We start from the raw sequence: 25,701 nt of genomic DNA on the forward strand, positions 1-25,701 counted from the left end.
GTTGCATCCTTTGAACCAAAGAGGTTTGTCCTCGAAATCGCCATGTTTGAGATTTTGAGGGTTTTAAACTTTGTATTAACAGTACCTCCCTCCATACAACACACATGTGATTAACCTCCTGGTTCTCATTGGCAAAATTAAGAAAACACACATCATTGAATTATTTTTAGTCTTCTTTGTCCTCGATTTCTGTTATTTTCTTTGTTGGGTATTACTCAGAAGTCCTGGAGTCCTGGATACAGCTCACACCAGGGCTGCTTTGTCCTGGACTCTCCTGTAAAGCTCGCTCCAAAAGATTCAATTGTGAGATCTTGGCCTATTTGTGACGCTGGCCCTCTCTTCCTTATTACACAATGAGACATGTTCTCTTCTTCACACAGTCCTGTTGCTGGATTGCTGACAGTTGCAAATGGAGGAATCTCTCCTTCACGACCTTGCGGCCAAATCAGGGGTGCAGATGGCGCGTGACTTCAGTGTACGTGCCGCGCTCGTGACTAGTCCTCTGCCACCGCTTCTGGCGGGAAAACTCCATCGTTTGTATTTAACGATCTGTCGGGGCCGGAATTCTGAAAAGATCATCGCGGGAAGCCGGTGGACGCTTCACCCGCGGCCGCGTCTGACCAAGGTCGTAACTCTGAGATTGAAAGACGCTGCCATAAGGGACTGCTTTGAAAGATGTGTGTTGTACATTTTTGTAAGTAGTGTATTTGTTCTTTGAGAATGTTAATCAGGGACTATCGGGGAGGGCTATGGTAGCCTTCCCCGTAAAGAAGCAAGAATCATGGGGCATAATGTGATTCAATTAGACAATGGGTCTGAGCCTGTGAAACCTGAGGGCGGCGCGCGGTTCCTCGCCAGTCTGTAGTTTGGAGGCTTTTTATCTTATTCGCTTTCCAGACTGCTTACTTTAAATGCAAGTTATACATTAATCCAGCGAGAGGCCACTGGTCTATCAAGATACTACAAGTGCATGAATGAAGATCGGTATCCTTATCAATCCTTCAGTTTCTTTGAAAAGAAACTAGATTAAGGGCATTAAATGCGATTTTCCTGAACAATAGGCGAGCTTCTGGTCACTCATAAACACCATTGCCTCACTGAGAAGCGATATTCCTGTCCTCCATTCTGACCTGTAGACATTTTCCCACGGCTAAGATTATACTGACTGCCTTGTCAAAGAACAAAGTCAAGTATTGTTCAGGAACAGGCCATTCAACCCTCCAGGCTTCCGCCGACCATGGCACCGTCTAAGCTAAATCCTTTTACATTTCCGGAGTACCTTTCACTCTGCTCCAATCCTATTCATGAAGGAGTCGATACGCCCCTAAAAAGTAAATGTCGTAGCTGCGTTCACCGCCTCCTCTGGTAGCGAGTTCCAGGCTCCCATTACCCACTGTGTAAAAATCCTGCCTTGCACATCTGCTCGAAACTGTACCCCTCGCACCTAAAACCTATGTCCCCGAGTAACTGACTCTTCCACCCTCGAAAAAAGCGACTAACCACTGTTCATATCCCTCACAATTTTCTGGACTTCCATCAGTTCGCCCCCTCCCTCCATCGTTCCAGTGAGAACACATCGAGTTCAACCAACATAAACCGAGTTGTCTCTCTATTCCTCCCTTTGTAAATGATGGTGCCTGGCAATCTCTATTTCTCCCTTTCTAAATGATGGTGTCTGGCACTTGCAGCCGAAAGAGGTGGTGGAAACAAATATGAGAGTGACGTTTAAGGGGCGTCTTGACAATGATAATCGTCGAGTCACCTGAAACGACGCACCTATCAAAGGAGGAGTTAATATTGCGGTCAGTGTTTCCGCTATTTGCAGCTTTTCATCCCTCAGTTACTCACATACTTACAAACCAGACCGTGTTTACCTTCTACTTCAAAGAACAAAGCCAATTACAGCACAGGAACAATACCTTCTGCCCTTCAGTCCTGCACCGGTCGTGCTGCCCTTCTGAACAAAAGCCACTTACCCTTCTTGGTGCCATATCCTTCTATTCCCATCATATTCATGTATTTGTCAAGATGTCCCTTAAAAGGTGCTATCGTATATCGTTCCACTCCCTCCCCCGGCAGTGGGTACCAGGTACGAACCACCCTCTGTGTAACAAGCTCGCCTCGAAATCTTCTTTAAACCATTCCCCCTGCACGTTAAACCTATGCCCCCCCCCCCCCCCCAGTAATTGTTTCATCAACTCTGGTTAAAAAAAACTTCTGACTATTCACTCTGTCCATGCCCCCCACAATCTTGTAGAATTCTATCAGGTCGCCCACAATCTCCGTCGATCCAATGAGAACAAACCACGTTTCTACAACCTCTCCTCATAGCTAATGACCTACAGACAAGGCAGCATCGTGGTAAATCGTGTCTGCTCCCTGTCCAAAGTCTCCACATCCTTCTGATAGTGTGGCGACCAGAATATAACACTATATTCCAAGTGCCACGTAACTCATTTGCCAATTTCTAAACTCAATGCCCCGGCCGATCAAGGCAAACATGCATTATGTCTTGTTGACGATCTTCCCCCGCTGCGTTGCCACCTTCAGTGACGCATGTAGCTGGACACCCAGATCCCTTTGCCTATTAATACTCTTCAGGGTTCTGCCAGTTACTGTATATTTTCCACCTGTATTGCACTTTACAAAATGAATTACCTCGCATTTGTCCGTATATAAACTCCAGCTGCCATCTCAACGCCCAAGTCTCCTACCGTTCTATATCCTGTTGTATCCTCTGACCGTCCTCATCACTATCCGCAATTCCTCGAAACCTTGTGTTATCCGCAAATTTACTGATCAAACCAGTTGCATTTTCCTCCAAATCATTTCCAGATACTACAAACAGTAATGGTCCCAGCATTTATTCCGTTCGAACGCCAATATTCACAGGGCTCCATTAAGAAACGCACGTTTCCACTGCTCCCTGCTGCTTCCACTGCGTAGAAGTGTCTTCTGCGACCGAGCCTTTTCTTTTTTATTTAAACGTTGTTTTTTTAGAGTACCCAATTCATTTCTTTCCTATTACTGGGCAATTTAGCGTGGCCAAATCATCTATTCTGCACGTCTTTGCGTGGTGGGGGCGAAACCCATGCAAACACGGGGAGAATGTGCAAACTTCACACGGACAATGACCCAGAGCCGGGATCGAACCTGGGAAATTGGCGCCTTGAGGCAGCAACGCCAACCACTGTGCCACCGTGCTGCTCTTCCAGTTCTGTATTAATCTTGCCAGCACACCTCTGACCCCGTGCGACTTCATCCTCTATACCAGTCTGCTATGAGGGACCTTGTCAAAGACCTTACTGAAGTCCATCTAATGCCCTACCCTCATCAATCATCTTCGTCATTTCCTCGATAAACACGATCAAGTTAGTGAGACACGACCTCCACGTCGTAAACCCATGTTGCTTCTCGCTAATGCGTTCCACTTATTTCCAAATTGTGTAAATTCTGTCTCGAAGAATCCTCTCCAATAATTTCCCGAGCACTGACATGAGGCTCACCAGCCGGTAATTACCTGGTGTATCCTTGTTACCCTTCTGAAACAAAGGAACAACATTGGCCATTTTCCAATCCTCTACGACCTGCCCTGTAGTCCGTGAGGATATAAACATTCCTCTCAAGGCCCCGCAATTCCCTGCATTGCCTCCCTCAGGTGACTTCCCTTCAGGTCCCATGAACGTGTCTAGCTTAATGCTTTTCAAAACTCAATACCTGCTCCTGTTTGACCTCGACATAACAGCCACCATCTGCACACCCTTCCCCAGACTCATCATCCATCAAGCCCTTATCCTTGGTGAACACTGACACAAAGAACTCATTTAATACCTCTGACTCCACGCAGATTCCCACCCCTGTCCTTGCGTGACGCAAACCTCTCTCTGGCTACCCTCTTGCTCTTTATATATGTATCAAAAGCCTTGGGATTTTCCTTACTCCTGCTGGCCAAAGACTTTAGCCCTCGTGACTCAATGCTTCATTTTATTTCTACTTTCCTTGTATTGCACACTTGCTTCGTGTGTTCCCAGCCTCCTAGCCTGGAGAAATGCTCCCTTTTTGACTTAATTGTGATTTAAAAAGTTTTGGATTGAAAGGGGTTAACAAAACCTGTTTGTTTAGTGACTGCAATTAATATCAGTCTCCTTGAATCATAATTGGGTCGCTGGAGAATTATCCTCTTCTATTAATAAGGAATTCATTTCGATGTGTTACCCCATACTATGAGAGCGGGAGCATCAAATCGAACACTAGCAGAGACCCAGAGAAGGAATCAAAATCTAAGAAATCGATCGGAACATTCTAACATTGGATCAGAATCTCAGAACAACATTCTAACATTGGATCAGAATCTGAGTACGATCGATCGGAACATTACAAAAATGGACAGGAGTTTATACGAGGGATTTTACTATATTTCGTCTGGTTATATACCATGGCGGATCAAAGGCGCACTTATGATTATTCAAGTGGGTTACTATCCTATCCTGGCTATTGTTGGTGTAACTGGTAAGTCTCATTGTCCAGTTATTCACTGTATAATCTACTGAAAGTGCAATATTTCTCTCATAATTTACATCTTGGAAAGATTCAATCAGTATGCTTCAGTCCCAGTCACTTATTTCAGTCGGTATCCAGTGTCTCTACTCCGCGCTCTGGTTGATACGGAGGTTATTCACAATCCACGCTCCCTTTGACACTGTAATACTTTATTCAAATGTGTGCTCAACACTTACAATCCTGCCCACATGCCATCGACACCCTGCCTCACCTGAGATGCAGAATAAACTATAATGTGTCATTGTTTAAACAGACTTGATAATTCCCATGATATTCTAGTCACACAAGTTATGTTACAAACCTTCATGGAGCACAGATCATCCGCAACTCTGTTTTCCATATCCTAACTCTCAGCCAATGCCAGTCACCTATCATCCCGGTGCTCTCTGATCTACATTGGTTCCCAGTCTGGCAGCATCTGAATATCAATATCTCCCATTCTGTGATTGAAATTCAGTCTCACCGCAAATTTATCTCACCCCCTTCTCCATTTCCAATGAATGTGAACATTAATCAATTTGTATTTCTTGTCCAGTTCTCTTATTGGAAAGTTAGTGGAAGTTCTGCCGATGGGTTTCTGGATGTTGTGTTGTGAGCTGCCGCATACATTCAGGGAGAACAAAGGGTTCTGTGATCCATCTCTGGACGAGCTGTGAGGATTGTAGATACTGTGTATCTGGACCTACAGCTTGGCCATCATGTGGAGCAGGTGCTGCAGAGAGTGGAAGCCCTGTAAGGGGAGATGAGTAGGGTGTCTGTTCAGGGTTTACAAGAACGATTTGCCAACCTACAGCTAACCCAGGAGCCGACTGCGATCGGACTCTGATTCAACATGGAGGTGATCACTGAAACGTGTCACCTCATTAAACATGACCTGAAGCCTCACACCAGTGTGTGTATAATGTTATCAATGGCCGTTAAAGTCATCATTTTATTGACCTTCTCTGCACCTGGCATTAAAAACCTCGTTTCAGGAATGGTAACGATTAAAGTGTAGTGGTTTGAGGGAGCACTCGGAGTCTTTTGTATAACGTAACTGATTTATTGAGAACAAGGACAGGGTTAAGTGGAACAGCTATTTTCTCTCGACACCCGAAACCGCTCAGCTCGGGCCCCTGCCCCCAGCCGCCTCCCCCTCCTCACTCTTTCCCCATTCACCGGAGTTCGAGCTTTCATCCAGGATCGGTCCAACCTGATGACGTGGACCACAAGGTATCACCCCTTCAAAACGCTGTCGCACTCCTCGCCCTAACGTCCCTCAGTAACATTGAGACAACATTTCCAGCCAACTATGTAGGAGAAAAGGCTGAGAGCTGACAGTGTGAACGTCCAGAACTGTCCTTGATAGAGTTAATCTGTCAATAGCTTCTGAAACACGGTGCAGCGCCTCAGTCCCTCATTCTGCTCCTCCACCAGTGAGATATTGTCGTTGTGAGCAGGAGGAGGTTACCTTAAGGATTCGAGCACTGCTTCGGAGGCGCACCCTTTCCAGCTCCCTCAGAGGTCATCGGCGGGTTCTCTACCGAACTCCCCATGACTTCTGGTCAGCTCCGCCACAGGGTCAGTGGTGATGCCTGATGGGTCCAACTGTTCTGACAGTGGGCGTGTGTCCGATCAGCACCTTACAGGGTCAGCATACTTCTTCACTTGCCCGCCTTGCAAATCCATCATGTACAAGACTGGGACAGATTTGACCACAATTCTGCCGGGTAACCACAGTGGGTCTGAAGCAGTTTATTTCTCAGACCAGGTCACCGAGTTTAAATAACATGTCTCCCTTTGCCGAGTCACGCTGCCGGTATTGGGAGCCCAATGCACCTTTCGCCTTATTGCATGATTGGGGAAAACGAGGGCTAATCGAGTCTGCTCGTGCCGACCAATTAATAACTCTGCGGGCGTGAGTCGAGTAGTGGGAAGAGCGGGGGGCAGGGGCGGGGGGAGGGGGGCGTGACGTGGAGCGTTCTCCGAGAGAAGGACATTTACCAATTTAATGCGCAATGGTCTGTTTGGTTGCTTCTTCACTGCGAACTGAATGGCTGAGCTGACCGCTGCTAACCCGCCCAAGGCCGGGCGATACGGAGCTGTTTGGATGTAGTGGATGTCATTTTGTTTGACACAGCGTTGAAAATATCCCTTGGTGAATGCAGCGCCATTGTAGGACACTAATGCCCAGGGTGTCCTTGGATCACAGCCATTCAATGTAGAGTGTCTACGGTGGCTGCTGAGGATACTGTCCCGATGCCCTAATCATCCCACCACTTGGACTGGGCGGTCACTCGGCGCAGGAACATTCTGCCGAAGAAAGCAGCAGCGAAATCAAAATTAACCTTGTCAACGAACGGTCCGTCCTGGGTGGAGACGTTTGCTGTGCCTGGCAGAAAACGTCAATGTCCTTATCAATGCTGCGTCACCAAATGTAGTTTATGACCAACATTCCCATCTTTGTTTGAACAGAGTGTTCCCTGTTTAACTCCTGCTATAGCGGCTGTATTGGTGGGGGTGGAATTACCACCGGGGAAGCGCAGAGTCAGATTCTGGTCTCACCACGGAACCCATCTTTTCTGATAAGGCATGATCGAAGCTTTGATTGATATTTATCGCCACATGAACCGGACTACAGTGAAAAGCATGTTTTGTGCAGCCAAGGGAATGTACACAGTACGCACATAGTAGGCAGAAGAATAATCGACAGAGTCAAATGGTACGTTAACAACTAGTGATTGGTTCCAGTTCGGAACATGGACCAAACATGCAGTACATGAGCAAAGCAGTATAGTGCGTCATCAATAGCGTTCTTACAGGGAACATGTCTGTCCATGGGAGAGTCGTTCAGCAGCCGAGTAGCTGTGGGGAATAAACTGTTTAAAAGCAAATTACTGCGGATGCTGGAATCTGAAACGAAAGAGAAAACGCTGGAAAACATTAGCAGGTCTGGCAGCATCTGCAGGGAGAGAAAAGAGTTACCGTTTTGAGTCCAATGACTCTTTGTCCACGCTAACAGTCAGAGGCCGTGGGAAACTTTTATACCGTGGAGTGAGAATGAAAGATGAGTCATAGCCACAGAAACCCAGGGAAACGGGGTGCTAACAGCCACAGAAACCCAGGGAATCGGGGTGCTAACAGCCACACAAATCCAGGGAAACGGGGTGCTAATAGCCACAGACACCCAGGGAAAAGAGGTGCTAATGGCCACAGAAACCCAGGGAAACGGGGTGCTAATAGCCACAGAAACCCACGGAAACGGGGTGCTAACAGCGACAGAAACCCAGGGAAACGGGGTGCTAACAGTCACAGAAACCCAGGGAAACAGGGTGCTAACAGCCACAGAAACCCAGGGAGACAGGGTGCTAACAGCCACAGAAACCCAGGGAAACGGGGTGCTAACAGCCACAGAAACCCAGGGAAAAGGGGTGCTAATGGCCACAGAAACCAAGGGAAACGGGGTGCTAATAGCCACAAAAACCCAGGGAAACGGGGTGCTAACAGCCACAGAAACCCAGGGAAACGGGGTGCTAACAGCCACAGAAACCCAGGGAAACTGGGTGCTAACAGCGACAGAAACCCAGGGAAACGGGGTGCTAACAGCGACATAAACCCAGGGAAACGGGGTGCTAACAGCGACATAAACCCAGGGAAACGGGGTGCTAACAGCGACAGAAATCCAGGGAAACGGGGTGCTAACAGCGACAGAAACCCAGGGAAACGGGGTGCTAACAGTCACAGAAACCCAGGGAGACAGGGTGCTAACAGCCACAGAAACCCAGGGATACAGGGTGCTAACAGCCACAGAAACCCAGGGAAACGGGGTGCTAATAGCCACAGAAACCCAGGGAAACGGGGTGCTAACAGCGACAGAAACCCAGGGAAACGGGGTGCTAATAGCCACAGAAACCCAGGGAAACGGGGTGCTAACAGCGACAGAAACCCAGGGAAACGGGGTTCTAACAGCCACAGAAACCCAGGGAAACAGGGAGCTAACAGTCACAGAAACCCAGGGAGACAGGGTGCTAACAGCCACAGAAACATAGGGAAACGGGGTGCTAACAGCGACCGAAACCCAGGGAAACGGGGTGCTAACAGCGACAGAAACCCAGGGAAACGGGGTGCTAACAGCGACAGAAACCCAGGGAAACGGGGTGCTAACAGTCACAGAAACCCAGGGAGACAGGGTGCTAACAGCCACAGAAACCCAGGGAAACAGGGTGCTAACAGCCACAGAAACCCAGGGAAACGGGGTGCTAATAGCCACAGAAACCCAGGGAAACGGGGTGCTAACAGCGACAGAAACCCAGGGAAACGGGGTGCTAACAGCGACAGAAACCCAGGGAAACGGGGTGCTAACAGTCACAGAAACCCAGGGAGACAGGGTGCTAACAGCCACAGAAACCCAGGGAAACAGGGTGCTAATAGCCACAGAAACCCAGGGAAACGGGGTGCTAACAGCGACAGAAACCCAGGGAAACGGGGTGCTAACAGCGACAGAAACCCAGGGAAACGGGTGCTAATAGCCACAGAAACCCAGGGAAACGGGGTGCTAACAGCGACAGAAACCCAGGGAAACGGGTGCTAATAGCCACAGAAACCCAGGGAAACGGGGTGCTAACAGCGACAGAAACCCAGGGAAACGGGGTGCTAACAGCCACAGAAACCCAGGGAGACAGGGTGCTAACAGCCACAGAAACCCAGGGAAACGGGGTGCTAACAGCCACAGAAACCCAGGGAAAAGGGGTGCTAACAGCCACAGAAACCCAGGGAAACGGGGTGCTAACAGCCACAGAAACCCAGGGAAACGGCGTGCAATAGCCACAGAAACCAAGGAAAAAGGGGTGCTAACAGCGACAGAAACCCAGGGAAAAGGGGTGCTAACAGCGACAGAAACCCAAGGAAACGGGGTGCTAACAGCGACAGAAACCCAGGGAAACGGGGTGCTAACAGCCATAGAAACCCAGGGAAACGGGGTGCTAATAGCCACAGAAACCCAGGGAAACGGGGTGCTAACAGCCACAGAAACCCAGGGAAACGGCGTGCAATAGCCACAGAAACCAAGGAAAAAGGGGTGCTAACAGCGACAGAAACCCAGGGAAACGGCGTGCAATAGCCACAGAAACCAAGGAAAAAGGGGTGCTAACAGCGACAGAAACCCAGGGAAAAGGGGTGCTAACAGCGACAGAAACCCAGGGAAACGGGGTGCTAACAGCGACAGAAACCCAGGGAAACGGGGTGCTAACAGCCATAGAAACCCAGGGAAACGGGGTGCTAATAGCCACAGAAACCCAGGGAAACGGGGAGCTAACAGCGACAGAAACCCAGGGAAACGGGGTGCTAATAGCCACAGAAACCCAGGGAAACGGGGTGCTAACAGCCTCAGAAACCCAGGGAAACGGCGTGCAATAGCCACAGAAACCAATGAAAAAGGGGTGCTAACAGCGACAGAAACCCAGTGAAAAGGGGTGCTAACAGCGACAGAAACCCAGGGAAACGGGGTGCTAACAGCCACAGAAACCAAGGGAAACGGCGTGCAATAGCCACTGAAACCAAGGGGAAAGAGCTTTAATGGCAGTCCCCAGAAAGAACAAAAGATGTGAGAGACCAAACAGGAGATAAACTAGCATCAGAGGCTAAACTGTGACAGATGGAGATGTGGGGGGAAGGGAAGGGAGATGCAAAGGGGAGAAGGGGTAAGGAAATGTGGATAAGATTGGCGTTGGGATTAAGTATGTATTAAGAAAGACAAGAAAGAAAGAAATGGTAAGAGACAGTTGAAATAAATGGGATGATAACAAATGGGTCTAGGTGGGGTAGAGCTAATCATCTGAAGTTGGTGAAATCGATGTTGAGACCGGAAGATTAGAGCGTGCCTAACTGGAAGATGCAATGTTGTTCCTCGAGCTTGCGCCGCGCTTCACTGAAACATTGTATCAGGCTAAGGACAGACATGTGATCATGGGCGTAGGGTCTTGTGTTAAAATAGCAAGCAACGAGAAGATCCAGGTCCTGAATGCGCACAGACCGAAGGTGCTCAGCAAAGCTTTCACACAGTCTGCGTTTGGCCTCTCCGATATAGGGAGGACCATATTGGGAGCAGCGAATGCAATAGACCAGATTAGAAGAGCTGCAAGTGAAACGCTGCTTAACCTGGAATGAGTGTTTTGGGCCTGGGATGTTAAGCATGGAAGAGGGAAAGGGGCAGGTGTCACACCTTCAGCGATTGCATGGGACGGTGCCATGGGTGCCTGGAGAGGTACTGGGTATGGTGGAGGAGTGGACTAGATTATCTCGAGGGAAAGGTCTGTTCCTATGTCTGGATGTGTGAGTCTTCAGACTTCTGTATCTTCTGCCTGATGGAAGGGTCTGGAGGGGTCTTTGCCAATGCTGTCTGCCGTCCTGAGGCAGTGCGACGTGTAGACAGAATCAATGGACGGATGGCAAGCACGTGTGACTTCCAAGTTGGTCTGATTTGACATGATTCCTTTCGGTCACGATTATTTGCTTCATTCTGGAAAGGGCGGGATGGCCTTCAAAGAATCGGACAGTACAGAAAAGGCCCTTGGACCAAACAAGCCTGCAGGGAAAAAAGATAAACATCATCTAACCCACACTAGTGCCGCGAGTCCCAGCTCTTGACACTTGTCTTGAATATTATGACATTTCAGTGCTCAGCCGGGAATTTGGTAAACAGTTTAACAACACCAGTTTAAAGTCCAACAGGTTTGTTAAGAATCACTAGCTTTCGGAGCAGTGCTCCTTCCTCGGGTTAATGAAGAGGTGGGGTACGGAGAGGTAGGGCAGCACGGTAGCATTTTGGATAGCACAATTGCTTCACAGCTCCAGGGTCCCAGGTTCGATTCCGGCTTGGGTCAATGTCTGTGTGGAGTCTGCACATCCTCCCCGTGTGTGCGTGGGTTCCCTCCGGGTGCTCCGGTTTCCTCCCACAGTCCAAAGATGTGCAGGTTAGGTGGATTGGCCATGATAAATTCCCCTTAGTGTTCAAAATTGCCCTTAGTGTTGGATTGGGTGGGGTTACTGGGTTATGGGGATAGGGTGGAGGTGTTGACCTTGGCTAGGGTGCTCTTTCCAGGAGCCGGTGCAGACTCGATGGGCCGAATGGCCTCATTCTGCACTGTAAATTCTATGATAAGCTTCAGAGAGGGTGCAGAGGAGGTTCACCAGGATGTTGCCTGATATGCAGGGTGTTTGCTATGACGAAAGGTTGAGTAGATGAGGAATGTTTTCGTTGGAAATATGGAGGTTGCGGGGGGGGGGGGGATATGATTGAGGTCTACAAAATTATGAGAGGTATGTACAGGGTGGATAGCAACAAGCTTTTTCCAAGAGTGGGGGTGTCAATTACAAAGGGTCACGATTTCAATGTGAGAGGGGGAAAGTTGAAGGGAGATGTGCGTTGAACGTTTGTTACGCAGAGGGTGGTGGGTGCCTGGAACGCTTTGCCAGCGGAGGTGGTAGAGGCGGGCATGATAGCATCATTTAAGGTGCATCTAGACAGATATATGAACGGGCGAGGGCAGAGGGATGTAGATCCTTGGATAATAGAAGGCAGGTTCAGATAAAGGATCTGGATCGGCGCAGGGTGGGAGGGCCGAAGGGCCTGTTCCTGTGCTGGAATTTTCTATGTTCTTTGAATGACACTAGAATTGCGGTTGTTCGATGAATCCTCAAGCTTTCCCTTGCATCCGTCGCTAGTTTGGTGTTTCTACTTGTCAAATTCAAAGGCTTCATTCTTCCTTGATAATATCACAATGTTTGTTATCCCACAACTATGGTGGACATCCTTGCATCGAACTTACTGATCGCCCGTTAACAATGAGAACGAGTTCTATTGAAATGGGTTTGCTCACTTTCATTTATTTCATTTCTTTGTCATATTCAACTTGTGGATTTCTGATCATCAGATTTATTCTCCTTGTTCGTGACAGGAATTATTTCTTAGACTCAGCACGCCCTGCCTGTCTCAGCAACATGTCTTAATTTGCCCCTTGGTTTTGCTCAAAAAGAAATGACTTTTCTGCAGTGACCCACTTCTTCGGGGTTGATGCCCACATCAATAACGGTCTCATGACGAGTGCTGGAAGCATTTCATGATAACAGACGTCAGGGCCACCAGTCGGTAGTGGTTGAGGCACTCTACCTTGTCTTCTTGGGTACTGGTATAATGGTGGTCTACTTGACGGAGGTGATGACCTCGGGGCGAAGGAGTGAGGTGTTGAAGATATCTGCGAATAATCTCGCCAGCTGGTCTATGCGGGCATTGAGTGCTCACCCAGGGACTACGTTGGCGCCCTTTACTTTCCACGTAATCATTTTCAAGAAGAAAGCTCTTACCTCTGAGGCTGTAATAGTGGGTATGAGCGTGTCCATGGCTGTTGGGGCGGCTGGCACAGATGCATTGGCTGACAGCTCAAAGCGGGCACAGAACCTGTTCGATCATCGGGGAGGGATAGCCCAGCCCCAGATAGTCGATCTGGCTTTGCTTTGTAGCCTGTCATCTCGTGTAGGCCTTATCAGAGTCGTCGTGGGTTACTGCCGTTGACCTGAGATTCTAGTTTGATGCGGTGCTAACTTTTGGCGTCCCTGATGGCTTTCCGTACGTTGTACCGAGGATTCTCATATAGGTCAGGGTCGTCAGACCTGAACGACTCGGTCGGGGATTTCAGCAGGGAGTGGACCTCTTGACTGAGCCAGGGTGTCCGAGTGCGGAACGGCCGTATCTTTGGTACACCGTCCTCGACACACTTACTGATAAAGTATGTTTTCTCCCTTAGCCTGGAAAATCAGGATGAGAGATCACTTGGTATTCCCTGGATAGTGGAATTCCTGATGGTGCCTGCGCCTCTTCCGCGTCGCCGTGTCAATGGGGAGAGGCAGAGGAACTGAATGAACACTCACTCCATTAATGTACGGTTGGTGTGTGACCATGTGTAGTACATCATGTTGGCGAATGTCCAGTATCCTGGCAGCAGTCTCCACTCCTTCATTCAGGAACAGTCAGTCACTCCCAACTTCGTCAGACCCTCACGGCGCCCAGAGGATAGTTTCTCAGATACAGAATCATAGAATCCCTAAAGGGGAGTAGGAGGACATTCGGCCAATCTAGTCTGCGCCGACCCTCTGAGAGCACTCTCAACTGTGCTAAATCCCCCACTCCAGCATTGCAACACCCCCTGGGACAATTGAGCATATACAGTCCACCTAACCTGCACATCATTGTATCGTGAGAGGACAACGGCGCACCTGGACGAAACCCATGAAGACGAGGGAATTGCATACTCTCACCAGACAGCCGGAATCGAACTCTGGTCCCTGTTGTTGTGAGGCACCAGTTCTAACCATGGACCCACCGCTCCGCCACCATGAAGGGTGCCCCTTCGTTTCATGGTGCAAATCCCTCCCCCCCCCCCCTGAAAACCAATCATGTGAAAATAACACGTGCATGCAAGTGCAATGGCACCACCAGGGCCACCATCGATGTGATAAAACAATACTTGTGGTTCCTGAACGGCTCGGAGTGAAGCTTCTTGTACAGCTGGAGCAGGGGTCCATGGAGTAGACATGGAGTTCTGCTGTGCCCTTCATATCATCACCATAATGAGGACACAGACATTCATTTTATATTTCACGGGATGTGTATTTTACATGACTAGATATTGCCCATCCCATAATTGCCAAACCACCTCCTGTGTGCAATGGCACAGAGAATAAAACAGGATAAATCTTTAGAATCCATTATGGTCCAGAGGTTCCACTTCAGATGTTCCATTCAGCAACAGGTGGCAGAAGCCCTCGAACTGACCTTCCAAATGATTACTAATGCCTGGAGCATGACATCAACAACCTGGCAGTAGTGTGGCAAAAAAACATCATAGCGTCACTTGATTGGTCAGTGCATCTACACTAGTGTTTCTGAAACTTATTTTTTCCGGCAACCAATTTTTATAGAATGGCCAACTCTCGCGACCCACACCACAGTCAGCACAGATTCTGCACAGTTACTGTTCAAAACGTCGCACTCATTGTTGGCACTTCTATATCATTAAATGTAAACATTGTAATTTGCACTGCTGTTTCACCATGGAGGACAGTAATATCCTGACACATTGCTCAAGGCTACAACTGAGGATCATTTGATTATTTAATTTCTTCACAGCAATTATTAGCATTTGGAAAAATGCTTACAAGCGCTGGAAATTTTAACAGGCTCAATATTGTTTAGTTTTAACAACGTCGTACACATTCATTCAAAGCCTAACATGACATCGGATTGGAAATTAAACATAAACCTCGCACTTCAGAAAGAGGAGCCCTAACGGGTGAATTCAAAGCGCCGCCAGACAGCATATCACTGGACGCCTGTCAATACCGTTTCCCATGTAAACATACAACATACTGAAAACATTTCAAAAAACAATGTTGGGCACAGCTCAGTTGAACAATGTGCAAAATGTGTAGGCACATTCCATTCCATCCACCTGCGACATTTTACCAGGCCCTGTATATGTGAGTGTAGCTTTGTCCACAGTGAATGCCATCTTTGGCGAACAATTGGAGATCTGATAAAGTTAGAAGCAAAAGTCCTTGCTGTCGATGAAAAAATTCAGCTGATGTAAAATTCAGTCCATGTAGTCACACGGCAGAGATGGATGCTTGGAGACGAGTATCTCGGAAGACGGGGTGGATAGAGGCTGAAGAGGAGATGAAAAATTAAGCGTTTTTAAAGGAGAATGGGCGACAGATATAATATATCTGAAATTCATACATTCAGCACACCCTGCATCAGGCGTCTAATCAGAGCAAACCAGCACCTACCCTACACACAGCAAATCCTCTGTGACCATCAGAAAAGACAGTTAGATCGCCAAGACCCGAACTTCAGACCGGAACGTTGGTGGTGGAGTTTTATTCAATCTTCTAGCTCTTGAGATAAGAACAAAAGAGCGTTTCGCCTGCTACCGTCATGACTGAGCATCCCTCCAGCCTGCTCTCTGCTCACCATGTATGAGAACATGGAAGAAAAAGGTACCGAAAATAGTCTGTTCCGATCCGAAAGTGGCAACAACCAGTAACTTATTTACCTGGGGTCAGATTATCAAACCCAAACTGAATTTCAGAACCCGGAATGAACGAACCCTTATGGATAACGAGGAACACAGCTGGTAAGAACGGAGAGCTCCGTTTGTGGACGTGAACTCAAACTATTCAGCAATGATGTTGTTGCGAAGCAAGAGACCGAAGAAACAGGTGAAGGGCAGCTGAGCGATTTTGGTGGAGATAAAATATTCCACTGTAGAGGAAAAACCCAACTATCATTGCAGGACGCATGGGATTGAAATTGACATCAAACCAAACTCATTAACCGACTCTTGGAACATCTGGTCAGAATCAATGGGCGCTACATGTCCCATCTACAAATTGGCCGAGAAGAAGCAGGCATGCTGATAGAGTCAGAATCATGAATGTTGATACCATGGAAACAGGCCCGTCCCTCCAACTTGCCCATGCCACACAAGTTTACCCACTACGTTGGCCCCAATTGCCCGCATTTGATCCCTGTCCCGTTCTACCCACCTTAGCCAAATAACTGTCTAACTGTTTGTAAAAGGACAAACCTGTATCCGCCACTACTGCTGCATCTGGCAGCTGTTTCCAGACAATCACCATCTTCTGTGTTAAAACATTGCCTCTCTGGATTATTTAGTATCTCTCCCCTCTCACCATAAACCTCTCCACTATAGTTTTAGACCCACTACCTTTTGGAAAACAGGTTGACTATCTATCTTATCTATGCCCTCATTATTTAGTAGACTTCAATCAGTTCATCCCTGAGCCTCCTATGCTCCACGGAAAAAGTCCCAGTCTCCCCAGCCTCTCCTTATTATTCAACCCATCAAGTCCCGGCAGCATCCCACCAAATCTTTTCTTTACACTTTCTAGTTTAATAATATCCTTTCTATAACAGGGGGACCAAACTGTACACAGTATTCCAAGTGTGGCCTTACGAATGTCTTGTACAAATTCAGCAAGATGTCCCAACTTCTGTATTCAATTTTCTAACCTATGAAACAAAGCATGCCGAATGCCTTCTTCGCCCGTCTGTCCTCCTGGGACTCCACTTTCAAGGAGCGATGAATTTGCATTCGTAGATCACGTTGTTGTCTAACTCTTCCCAACTCCCTACCATTAACTGAGTAGGTCCTGCCATGATTCGATCTCCCAAAATGCAACACCTAACATTTGTCTATATAAAACGCCATCTGCTATTCCTCGGCTCACTGGCCCAATTGATTAATGTCCAGTTTCAATCTGAGATAACCTTCCTCAATGTCCACAATGCCACCAATCTACAAACTTACTCACCATGCCTCCTAAATGCTCATGCAAATCAGAAGGATAACTAACAAATAACAATGGAGCCAGCACTGATGTTGCGACACTGAGCTGGTCACAGGCCTCCAGTTTCACAAACACCCTTTGTCGCCACACTCCGGCGCCTGCTCGGGTACACTGAGGGAGAATTCAGAATGTCCAATTCACCTAACAAGCACGTCTTTCGGGACTTGTTGGAGGAAACTGTAACCCATCTTGGTGGGGAGTGTGAATGCTGATTTGACAAGGTGGAACATTCTTTCGTTGCCATTGGCAGGCCGGGAACAGGCTGTCAAAGTGAATATGTTACCGCTGTTTCTCTGCCAGTGCTGCCCGCAGTTCTAACGAAATCGTTCATCAAGGGCGTGGATAAGTTGATCTCATTCATTTTTTTTTGTGGGAGGGGCTCACCAGAATTAGAAAGGTGGCATTACAGAGCGGCGACTGTGCCTCCCGAACTCGCTTTACCATTACTGGGGGGGGGGGAGGGGGGGTAAACGCTGAGAATGTGTGAGGATGGTGTCAGGAGGGGAGGGGTCTGTGGGTAAGGATGGAGACTGGCTCCGTGGATAAGAATGGAGACGGGCTCTGTGGGTAAGGATAGAGACGGGCTCTGTGGGTAAGGATAGAGGCGGTCTCTGTGGGTAAGGATGGGGGTGTATTCTGTGGGAAAGGATTGAGACGGTCTCTGTGGGTAAGGATGGAGACTGTCTCTGTGGGTCAGAATGGGGCTGGGCTTTGTGGGCAGGAATGGAGTCGGGCTCTGAAGATAGGGGTGCGGGTGGGCTCTGCGGGTAAGGATAGAGACGGGCACTGTGGGCAAGGATGGGGGTGAGTTCTGTGGGTAAGGATGGAGACGGGCTCTGTGGGTAAGGATTGAGACGGGCTCTGTGGGACAGAATAGAGACGGGCTCTGTGGGTCAGAATGGGCCAGGGCTTTGTGGACAGCATTGGAGTCGGGCTCTGAAGATAGGGATGCGGGTGGGCTCTGCGGGTAAGGATGGAGACGGGCACTGTGGGTAAGGATGGAGACGGGCACTGTGGGCAAGGATGGGGTGAGTTCTGTGGGTATGGATGGAGACGGGCTCTGAGGATAGGCATGGGGGTGGGCTCTGTGGAACAGGATGAGGGTTCATGTGTACGTGTGACTGGGCATTTGGTTATGAATGTTCTTTGGTGCGCGTTTTGGTGTTTGTGTGTACGCATGTGGGTGTGCATGTGGTTGTTATTGTGCATGTGCTTGTTGGTGTGTGTGTCGGCTGAGAGTGTGTATGTGTGGGTGTATGCGTGTGGGTGTGGGCGTGTCTTTGTGTGTTGGTGTGTGAGTGTATGTATATATGTGAGTGTGAGAGAGTGTGTGCCGGTGTGTGCGCCTGTTTGTGTGTGCGTTTGGTTGTGTCTATGTATGTGTGTCTGTGTGTATAGGTGTGTGGGTGAATGTGCAGCTGTGTGTGTGCTTATGTGCGTAGATTTGTGTGAGCGGGTGCCTGTGTATTTGGGTGGGAGGAGGTGTTTGTGGGTGGGCGGTATATGTGGACTGTTTTTGAGAAAGTGTTTGGTTGCGTGTGCGTGAGAGAGGGTCAGTGTGTGTGAGGACTTCTGCCTGTGGGTGTGTGTTTTAGTGTGAAAGTGAGTCTGTTTCTGTGGTTGGATTTGAGTGTGAATGTGTGCGTGTGGGTATGAGCATGTGCATGTGTGTGTGAGAGGGTGTGTGGGGGTTTCTGTGTGTGGGTCCGTGTTTGGGTGTGCGTGTGAGCTTCTGTGTATGCGCGGCTGATGTGTGTGTGAATGGGTCTGTGTGTGCGTGGAGGGTGTACGCCTATTTGGGTGAGTTGGTGGAGTGTGGGTAAGTAAACGTGTGAGATTGTGCGTGTGTTCTTGTGTGTGTGAGTGCGAGTGTGCGGCTGTGGGCCTGTTTGTGGAAATGTGTGAGTGGGAGTGTATGTGTATGTGTGCCTATGTGAGCGTCTTTGAGTGTGAGGGTGGGGTTGTGTGTTGGTTTGCATATGTGCGTATTTGAGTGTGTGTATGTGCGCGTCTTGGTTTGGGTGTGTGTATGTGAGAGTTTATGCGTTTGTCTTTGTGAGGGTGCATTTTTGTGTGTGAGGGTACGAGTGTGCGCCTGTGTATGTGGGCGTGTGGGGGTGTTTGTGTGAGGATGTATGTATGTATCCGTCTTTGTGTGTTTGGGTATGTGTGTGAGTGTGCTTGGGTGGACTTGTATGTGTGGGTTTGCGTGTGGTGGTTTGTGTTTGTGCATATGCGTGTGCATATTCGTGTTGCTGTGTGTGAGTGTGCGGTGGGGATCTCTGTGAGAGGGTCTCTGTGTATATGTGGGTGTGTATGAGAGTGTGAGTATGAGTGTGCGTGGGGGGACTGTCTATGTGTATGCATGTGGGTCTTTGTGTTTCTGTCGGGGTTTTTGTGTATGAGTGAGTTTGTGTGTGTGGGAGTGGATGTGTGTTTGGGGGGAGTCTGTGTGTGCGTATGTAGTATGTCTGAGTGTGCTTGGATTTTGTGTGCTTAAGTATATGTGTGTGCATTTTGTGTTTGGGGGACTAATTTTGCGGGTGTGTGGGGGGGGGGGTAAGTTTTAGAGTGTCTGTGTGCATTGGTGTTTGTGTGTGGGTACGTGAGTGCATGCCAGGGTGTGTGTGTGGGTGTGGGTGTGTGTGCATGTTCTTGGGTGTGTGGGTGGGTGCAGTGGAATGTATTTGTGGGTACAAATATACGTGTGTGTGTGTTTGTGTGTGTATGTGTGTCTCTGTGTCTGTGAGTGTTTGTGTTTGTGTCTCTGTGTCTGTGAGTGTCTGTATTTGTGTCTCTGTGATTTTGTGAGTGTGTGAGTTTGCATTTCTGTGTCTGTGACAGTGCATTTGTGTATCTGTGTCTGCGTGTCTGTATGTGTGCCTTTGTGTATCTGTGTGTGAGTGTATTTGTGCATATCTGTTTGTCTTAGTCAACACCACCTCTATCAAACTGGGAACGCCTTCCCCAGCCAGATGTATAATTTCATTGTCTACTTCCCTTCCTCACAGTGAACCTCATCACAATTATGATCCTGAAGAGAAAAAACTGCGGACTGTCCAAATGTGTCACTTGTTACCTGGTGGCCATGGCAGTGGGAGATCTGCTGGTCGTGATTCTCGACCTGATATTGAGACACATTCCCATTGTCTTTGATAAGCAGTTTGTTTTTCTGTGGTCTATCCCCGTGTGTAATATCCACGCCGTCCTGCTCTATGCAGCCACTGACTGTTCTGTCTGGTTCACCGTCACTTTCACCTTTGATCGATTTGTGGCCATTTGTTGCCCGAAGCTGAAAAGTAAACATTGCAGCCAGAAAACGGCGGCTGTGGTCCTGGCTACAACGACTGTGCTGAGCTGTTTGAAGAACATTTTCTGGTATTTTATGTTCTCAGGTGAGTATCGGTTGATGAATCTGCCCTGGTTTTGTCATGTCCCAGGGGATGTTGCGTTCTCTCCTGTCTGGACAACAATCGAGTTCCTCCACAACATTCTAACCCCGGGTGTTCCATTCGCCCTGATTCTGCTGCTCAATGTTCTCACCGTCAGACACATTGTCCTGAGCAGCAGGGCCCGCAGGAGACTCCGGGCTCACAGCAGTGGGGAGAGTCCCAGAGACCCAGAGATGGAGAGTCGGAGGAAATCAATCATGTTACTGTTTATTATCTCGGCCAATTTCATCCTGTTATGGTCAATGTTAATGTTTTTTTCTATGTGGAACCGGCTGGATTATCTGGGGCATACCACTGTATGGGTAGATTATTATGTTATGGAATTGGGGTTCATGTTGCAGCTCTTGAGTTGCTGCACAAACACTGCGATTTACGCCGTGACACAGACTCAGTTCAGGCAGCAGGTTAAGAATATGCTGACATTTCCCTTTAGTCCGATTCTTCAATTTATGAAATCCTGTGAGGGAACCACAACCACACGGCACCTCTCTCCTCACACTGCCAGTAAAACTGCCCATCACCAGCCAGACTCACCCTGATTTGCCATCCTGCATTACCAGGGTCGTTGGCTATTTATGTTACCATTGGAGATGGTCGCCGGTCACTTTGGGTTTTGTGTGTGTATGTGTGTGGGTGGTGGGGCCGGCGATGCAAGACCAAGAGGTTACTCTGGGAGGGGCAGCTACCACCTCAGGAGAACTGCAGCGGCCCCTGGGAATCGGGAGCAGGTAGAGGAGAAGGAACGCCACCAACTACAATGGGGAAAAGACGAGAAAAGATCTCAAATGAAATAAATCCGCTGACACAAGCATCATTTTAATGTTTTCAAAATTATTGAAACTTCCAAGTTCATGAAATGGAGAAATTCTCTTAATCAGTCAATAAAAAAACGTAAAAGACCTCAGCACCAACAGTCAGAATAATAGGGCAGCATTACCGAGGCACACTCACCTGCGCCATCCCGGAACCCCAGCGAACCTCCAGCAACCCTCCTAATCGCTTCTCGCCCCCCGCCCCTCCCCCGCTGAGCGTTGGGGAACTCTTTAGTCCGTTGTATAAAAGGTCGTTCAGGACGCTGTCCACCAGGGGAGAAACCCAGCTGCTTCTGAGTCATTCCCCCATGACCAATCAGCTGAGTCTAGTGGGGAATGTCTGAATCACACAGACACCTTTACTATTCGGGTCAAACTAGCTTTTTCAAGTTATCCCCCGGTATAACCCATATCTTCGGAGAATAATTTTATTTGCTTACCACTTAGTAGCTTACACATGGGTCCAGTTTGCTAAGTGAAGTAAAGTAAACTTTATAAAGAAAATAATAATCACCACTCTTTCAGGTTATCAATTTCAACTTAACTTTATTTTCAAGTTAAAAGAGAATAACTACTTTTACAGAAAGGTAAAAGGATCTTTGCTTGTTCGGGCCAGTTGCAGAATTTCAAGTCACTCTTGGCAATCAGTTTTCTTTAACCTTTGGTCTTCTGCTGACTTCTCTGGGCTACTCGGTCTGTCGATGTTGCTTGTCCCATCACCGAGGAAGATTCTGATTATCAGCTCATTTGGGGGTGGGGGGGGGGGGGGGCAATGTGGGCGGCGAAAATTTGGGGGAATAAAATTGTGGGGGGATTATTATTGGCTGTCCTGTAACTTGACTAACCTGGTTGGTGGATTTAAACACATTCTCTATTCAGCCCCTGTGCTGTGCAAGTCTGCCTATATTTAGTGGTTAAAGTGATAATTACCTCCTGTTCTGGTCTACATGTGACTGCAGATGCATAGAATTCTGCTTTAATCTTACCTTCCCTCTGAAATGGTCGAGTTAGAGACTGAGATCCAGTGCAATTATCATGGATACGTCATGCTGGCCTTTCCAGAGATGTCCAAACCACATGGCAGAATGGACAAAGAAAACATCTCATTGTATTCTTGTTCACAACGCAAAATGGAAAAAATACATACCTCTGTTGTGGGACGTCTATTGATGCAATTCCGCAAGCGCCAAACTGGCGAAAAACAACAGAATCAGCGAAACACAAAGTATTCAAATTAAATATATAATTCCAACCTCATCCACCCCACAGCAATCCTCAAACTATCTGGACAATGGTTAAAGTTGTAGACAACATGCAGACGGGTAAAGTGACCTATTCCACAGCATGGGTCTGATCTAATCATAAAGATTAATTTCAAAACCAAATGCTGTGTAGACTGAAAACTGACAGAGGACGAAAACATTCTTAAGAAGTTCAACAGTCCAGGCAGCATCGGTGGAGATAATCCAGTTAACGCTTCAGTTCAGGATGTCCTGCCATCATAAGGAAAGAATGATAAAAATGTCAGAGTAATAAACCAGGGGAAGAAGGACGGGTCAGGGCGAGCAAAGGATGAGTGTGCGTGAGTGTGGAGACAAACAATGATGGAAGAGAAATATATTTCATGATAGAAAGACAGAGAGAATGGTCATGGCAGTAGCAATGAAATAAAGGTTGTGTCTAAAGAACTTTGATTGATACATGTGTCATGTAAGACTACCTTTAAGAAACGGGTGTTTATCAAATAGATGCAGTGATGTCAGAGTCTGGGTGGAGCTGGGCTGTCTGTCTGCTTTTACTTTCGTTTTTGAGCTGGCTGCTCCATTGTGTGTTTAGTTTCGCTTTCAGAGTTGGAGCTGCAACCAGCCAAACAAGATGTAATTTTGATCTCTCTCTGCATGAAAAGAATGTCTTCAGATTACTTGCTAATTTCAAAGTGATATCTGCTCTCAGTAGAGAATTTAAACTTGATGTATTTGTTAAAGAGAGTATTTGTCTTATGGATGTTGCTGGGAATGATTAAGGGTTACTTATAGAGTGCTGTATTCTTTGGGGGGGAGTTTTTGAGTTGATAGTTGCCAAGATGTTTACTATGTGTTTATAACATGTTAACTTGATTCATATGATAAACATTGTTTTGTTTGAAAAGCACTTTTGATCTCTGTTGTATCACACCAAAGTGGGCCCTTGTGCTCGCCATAACTACAATCTATTTGAAAGTTGTGGGTCAGTTGAACTCCATGATACACTTTTGTGATCTCGAAACACTGGCCGGTAATATATGAAACCGATCTGATTGTAACATGATGCGAGAAAGAAAGAAAACCAAGCCAACAATGTCAATTAAATATGAAACACAAACAACAAGATGGAGACAAAGGTTAGGAGATAAAGCTGTTGAACTCAGTATTAAGTCCAGATATATGTGGATTTCTGAGTCTGGACGATCATGAGCTCATTGTCGAGGTTGTATTGAACTTCACTGGAACAGCCCAGCAGACCAATGACAGAACGATCAGCGTTGAAGCAAGGCAGCGAATAAAAATAACACGACGGTCATGATTAAGCTAGTGGACAGAGCAGAGGTGTTGTCTGCCTCTTGACACAACGTCCGTGGCTGAGATACTCTGCGTATCATAGCTGCCACCTTTTCCAAGATACACCAATTGAAACTTGGATGCTTGACTGTATACACACTCCAAACCCGAAAATCTAGATAACCGCTCAAAAGCTCTGATCTAGCCTGAACTTATACCTGACAGAATAGACATAGGTAAAGATAAACAGAGTTAGGAGAATTGATTCCACAACATTATTTCAGGGAAAGAGTCGAAAGATATTTCCATGGGTGGAGAAGGGTTGGAGGAATATTTTGGGACAAACAGATCTGATTTAAGATTAATAACACATGACACAACGCATTACACAAGCTTGCCACCCGCACATTGATTCTGCCTATACCTCCCGATGCCTCAGGCCGGCGGACACCATTCCCACATAGCCGTTGCCTTCTTCCAGACCCTTCTATCAGGCAGAAGATACAGAAGGAACAGCTTGTTGCCCAAAGCTGCTAGGCTCTTCAACGACTCCCCCTCGGACTGATCTGCTCCCTGTAAGGCGCTATTCACGACGCCCTATGTTACTCTTGCTCATGTATTTGCTTTGTTTGGCCCTTTGTTCCGCATTGTAACCAATTACTGTTTGTCGATGTACCATTTGTCAATCTACTCTGTCAATTATTATTTTCGTCCACTATGTACATCTCATTGGCAGCAGAAAATACTTTTCAATATACTTCGGTTATTGTGACAATAAATCAAATCAAAACAAATTAAATAGGTGCTACCTTGTTCATCTTATTTTAGTGATGACAACATAAAGGATAACTTGAGTTCATAGATTAAACATTGTTCTGTTTTTAAAAATACTGGGCCACTTCTTCTGTTGCATGACTGTAGGCTGTAGAATGTGCTCCCCAAACAACAATCTATTAAAAGTTGTGGGTCAGGTGAACTCCATGATACACTTTGGGATTCTCTAAACAACGACCCGTAACAATTGGGGGCTCATCCGGGATAAAAATCTATCTATTTGATTGGCTTAGTGAACTTAAAGACCGTGGGGTGAGCATATTGTGGTTGATTTTCGGGTGTGCTATTTTCGTTTAAGTGGGAAGGGGTGGTGGTGTCGTGGACAATGGCTCAGAGGCTCAGACGCTTTTGGGGGTGGAGACGGTCACTCACAGTACCTTACGGACAGAGACTAAAAGCAGCCTGTTAGATTTAGCAACAACATTGCAGTTAACATTATCTGACAAAATGCGAAAAGATGAGGTATTTATGGCGGTGGAAAAGCATTTAAAGTTGCCTGAAATACAGTTTGACTCATTGGAAATGGCAAAAATTCAGTTACAAATTAAACAAATGGAACATGAGAAAGAATTAAAGCAGCTTGAATATGAAAGAGAGAGCGCGGAAAGAGAAAGTGAGAGAGAGGAAAAAGAAAAGGAGAGAGAGGAAACTGGTAAAGAAAGAATAGCTCTCGCAGAAAATAAAAATAAAGGGAAATAGATAAAGAGAGAAAGTTTGAACTTCAGAAAATGGCCATGAAACATGACAGTCATTTAAATTTAGCAGACGTAAAGGGAAACGTTCAGTTGGATGATACTGAGTAGGATAGTGAGAAAGAGCGTCATAGTCGAAGGCGTGGTGGGGATCTATTTAAATATGTCCAAGCATTGCCAACGTTTGACGAGAAGGAGGTAGAAGCCTTTTTCATTTCATTTGAGAAGGTAGCTAAACAAATGAAATGGCCACAGGACATGTGCGTTCCTGATTGAAACAAAGCTGGTAAGTAGGGCTGGTAAGGTGTTCGCAGCACTACCGGAGGAGGTATCGGTGTCGTATGAGGACGTGAAAAAAATCCATCTTAGGTGCATTTGAACTAGGGCCTGAAGCTTACAGATTAAGGTT

The 25,701-nt window shown here is 47.2% G+C and overlaps 1 protein-coding gene across 1 annotated transcript in view; it reads left to right on the plus strand.

Moving 5' to 3' along the window:
* Nucleotides 1-4,435: 4,435 nt before the first annotated feature.
* Nucleotides 4,436-25,701, plus strand: part of LOC140399554 (uncharacterized) — a 59,754-nt gene continuing 38,488 nt past the window's right edge. Inside the window, exon 1 of the mRNA XM_072489098.1 lies at nt 4,436-4,509. Within this exon, the coding sequence (XP_072345199.1) occupies nt 4,436-4,509 (74 nt within the window). The remainder of the gene's footprint in view (nt 4,510-25,701) is intronic.

This window comes from Scyliorhinus torazame, chromosome 23, assembly GCF_047496885.1.
Source record: "Scyliorhinus torazame isolate Kashiwa2021f chromosome 23, sScyTor2.1, whole genome shotgun sequence".
Taxonomy (NCBI): domain Eukaryota; kingdom Metazoa; phylum Chordata; class Chondrichthyes; order Carcharhiniformes; family Scyliorhinidae; genus Scyliorhinus; species Scyliorhinus torazame.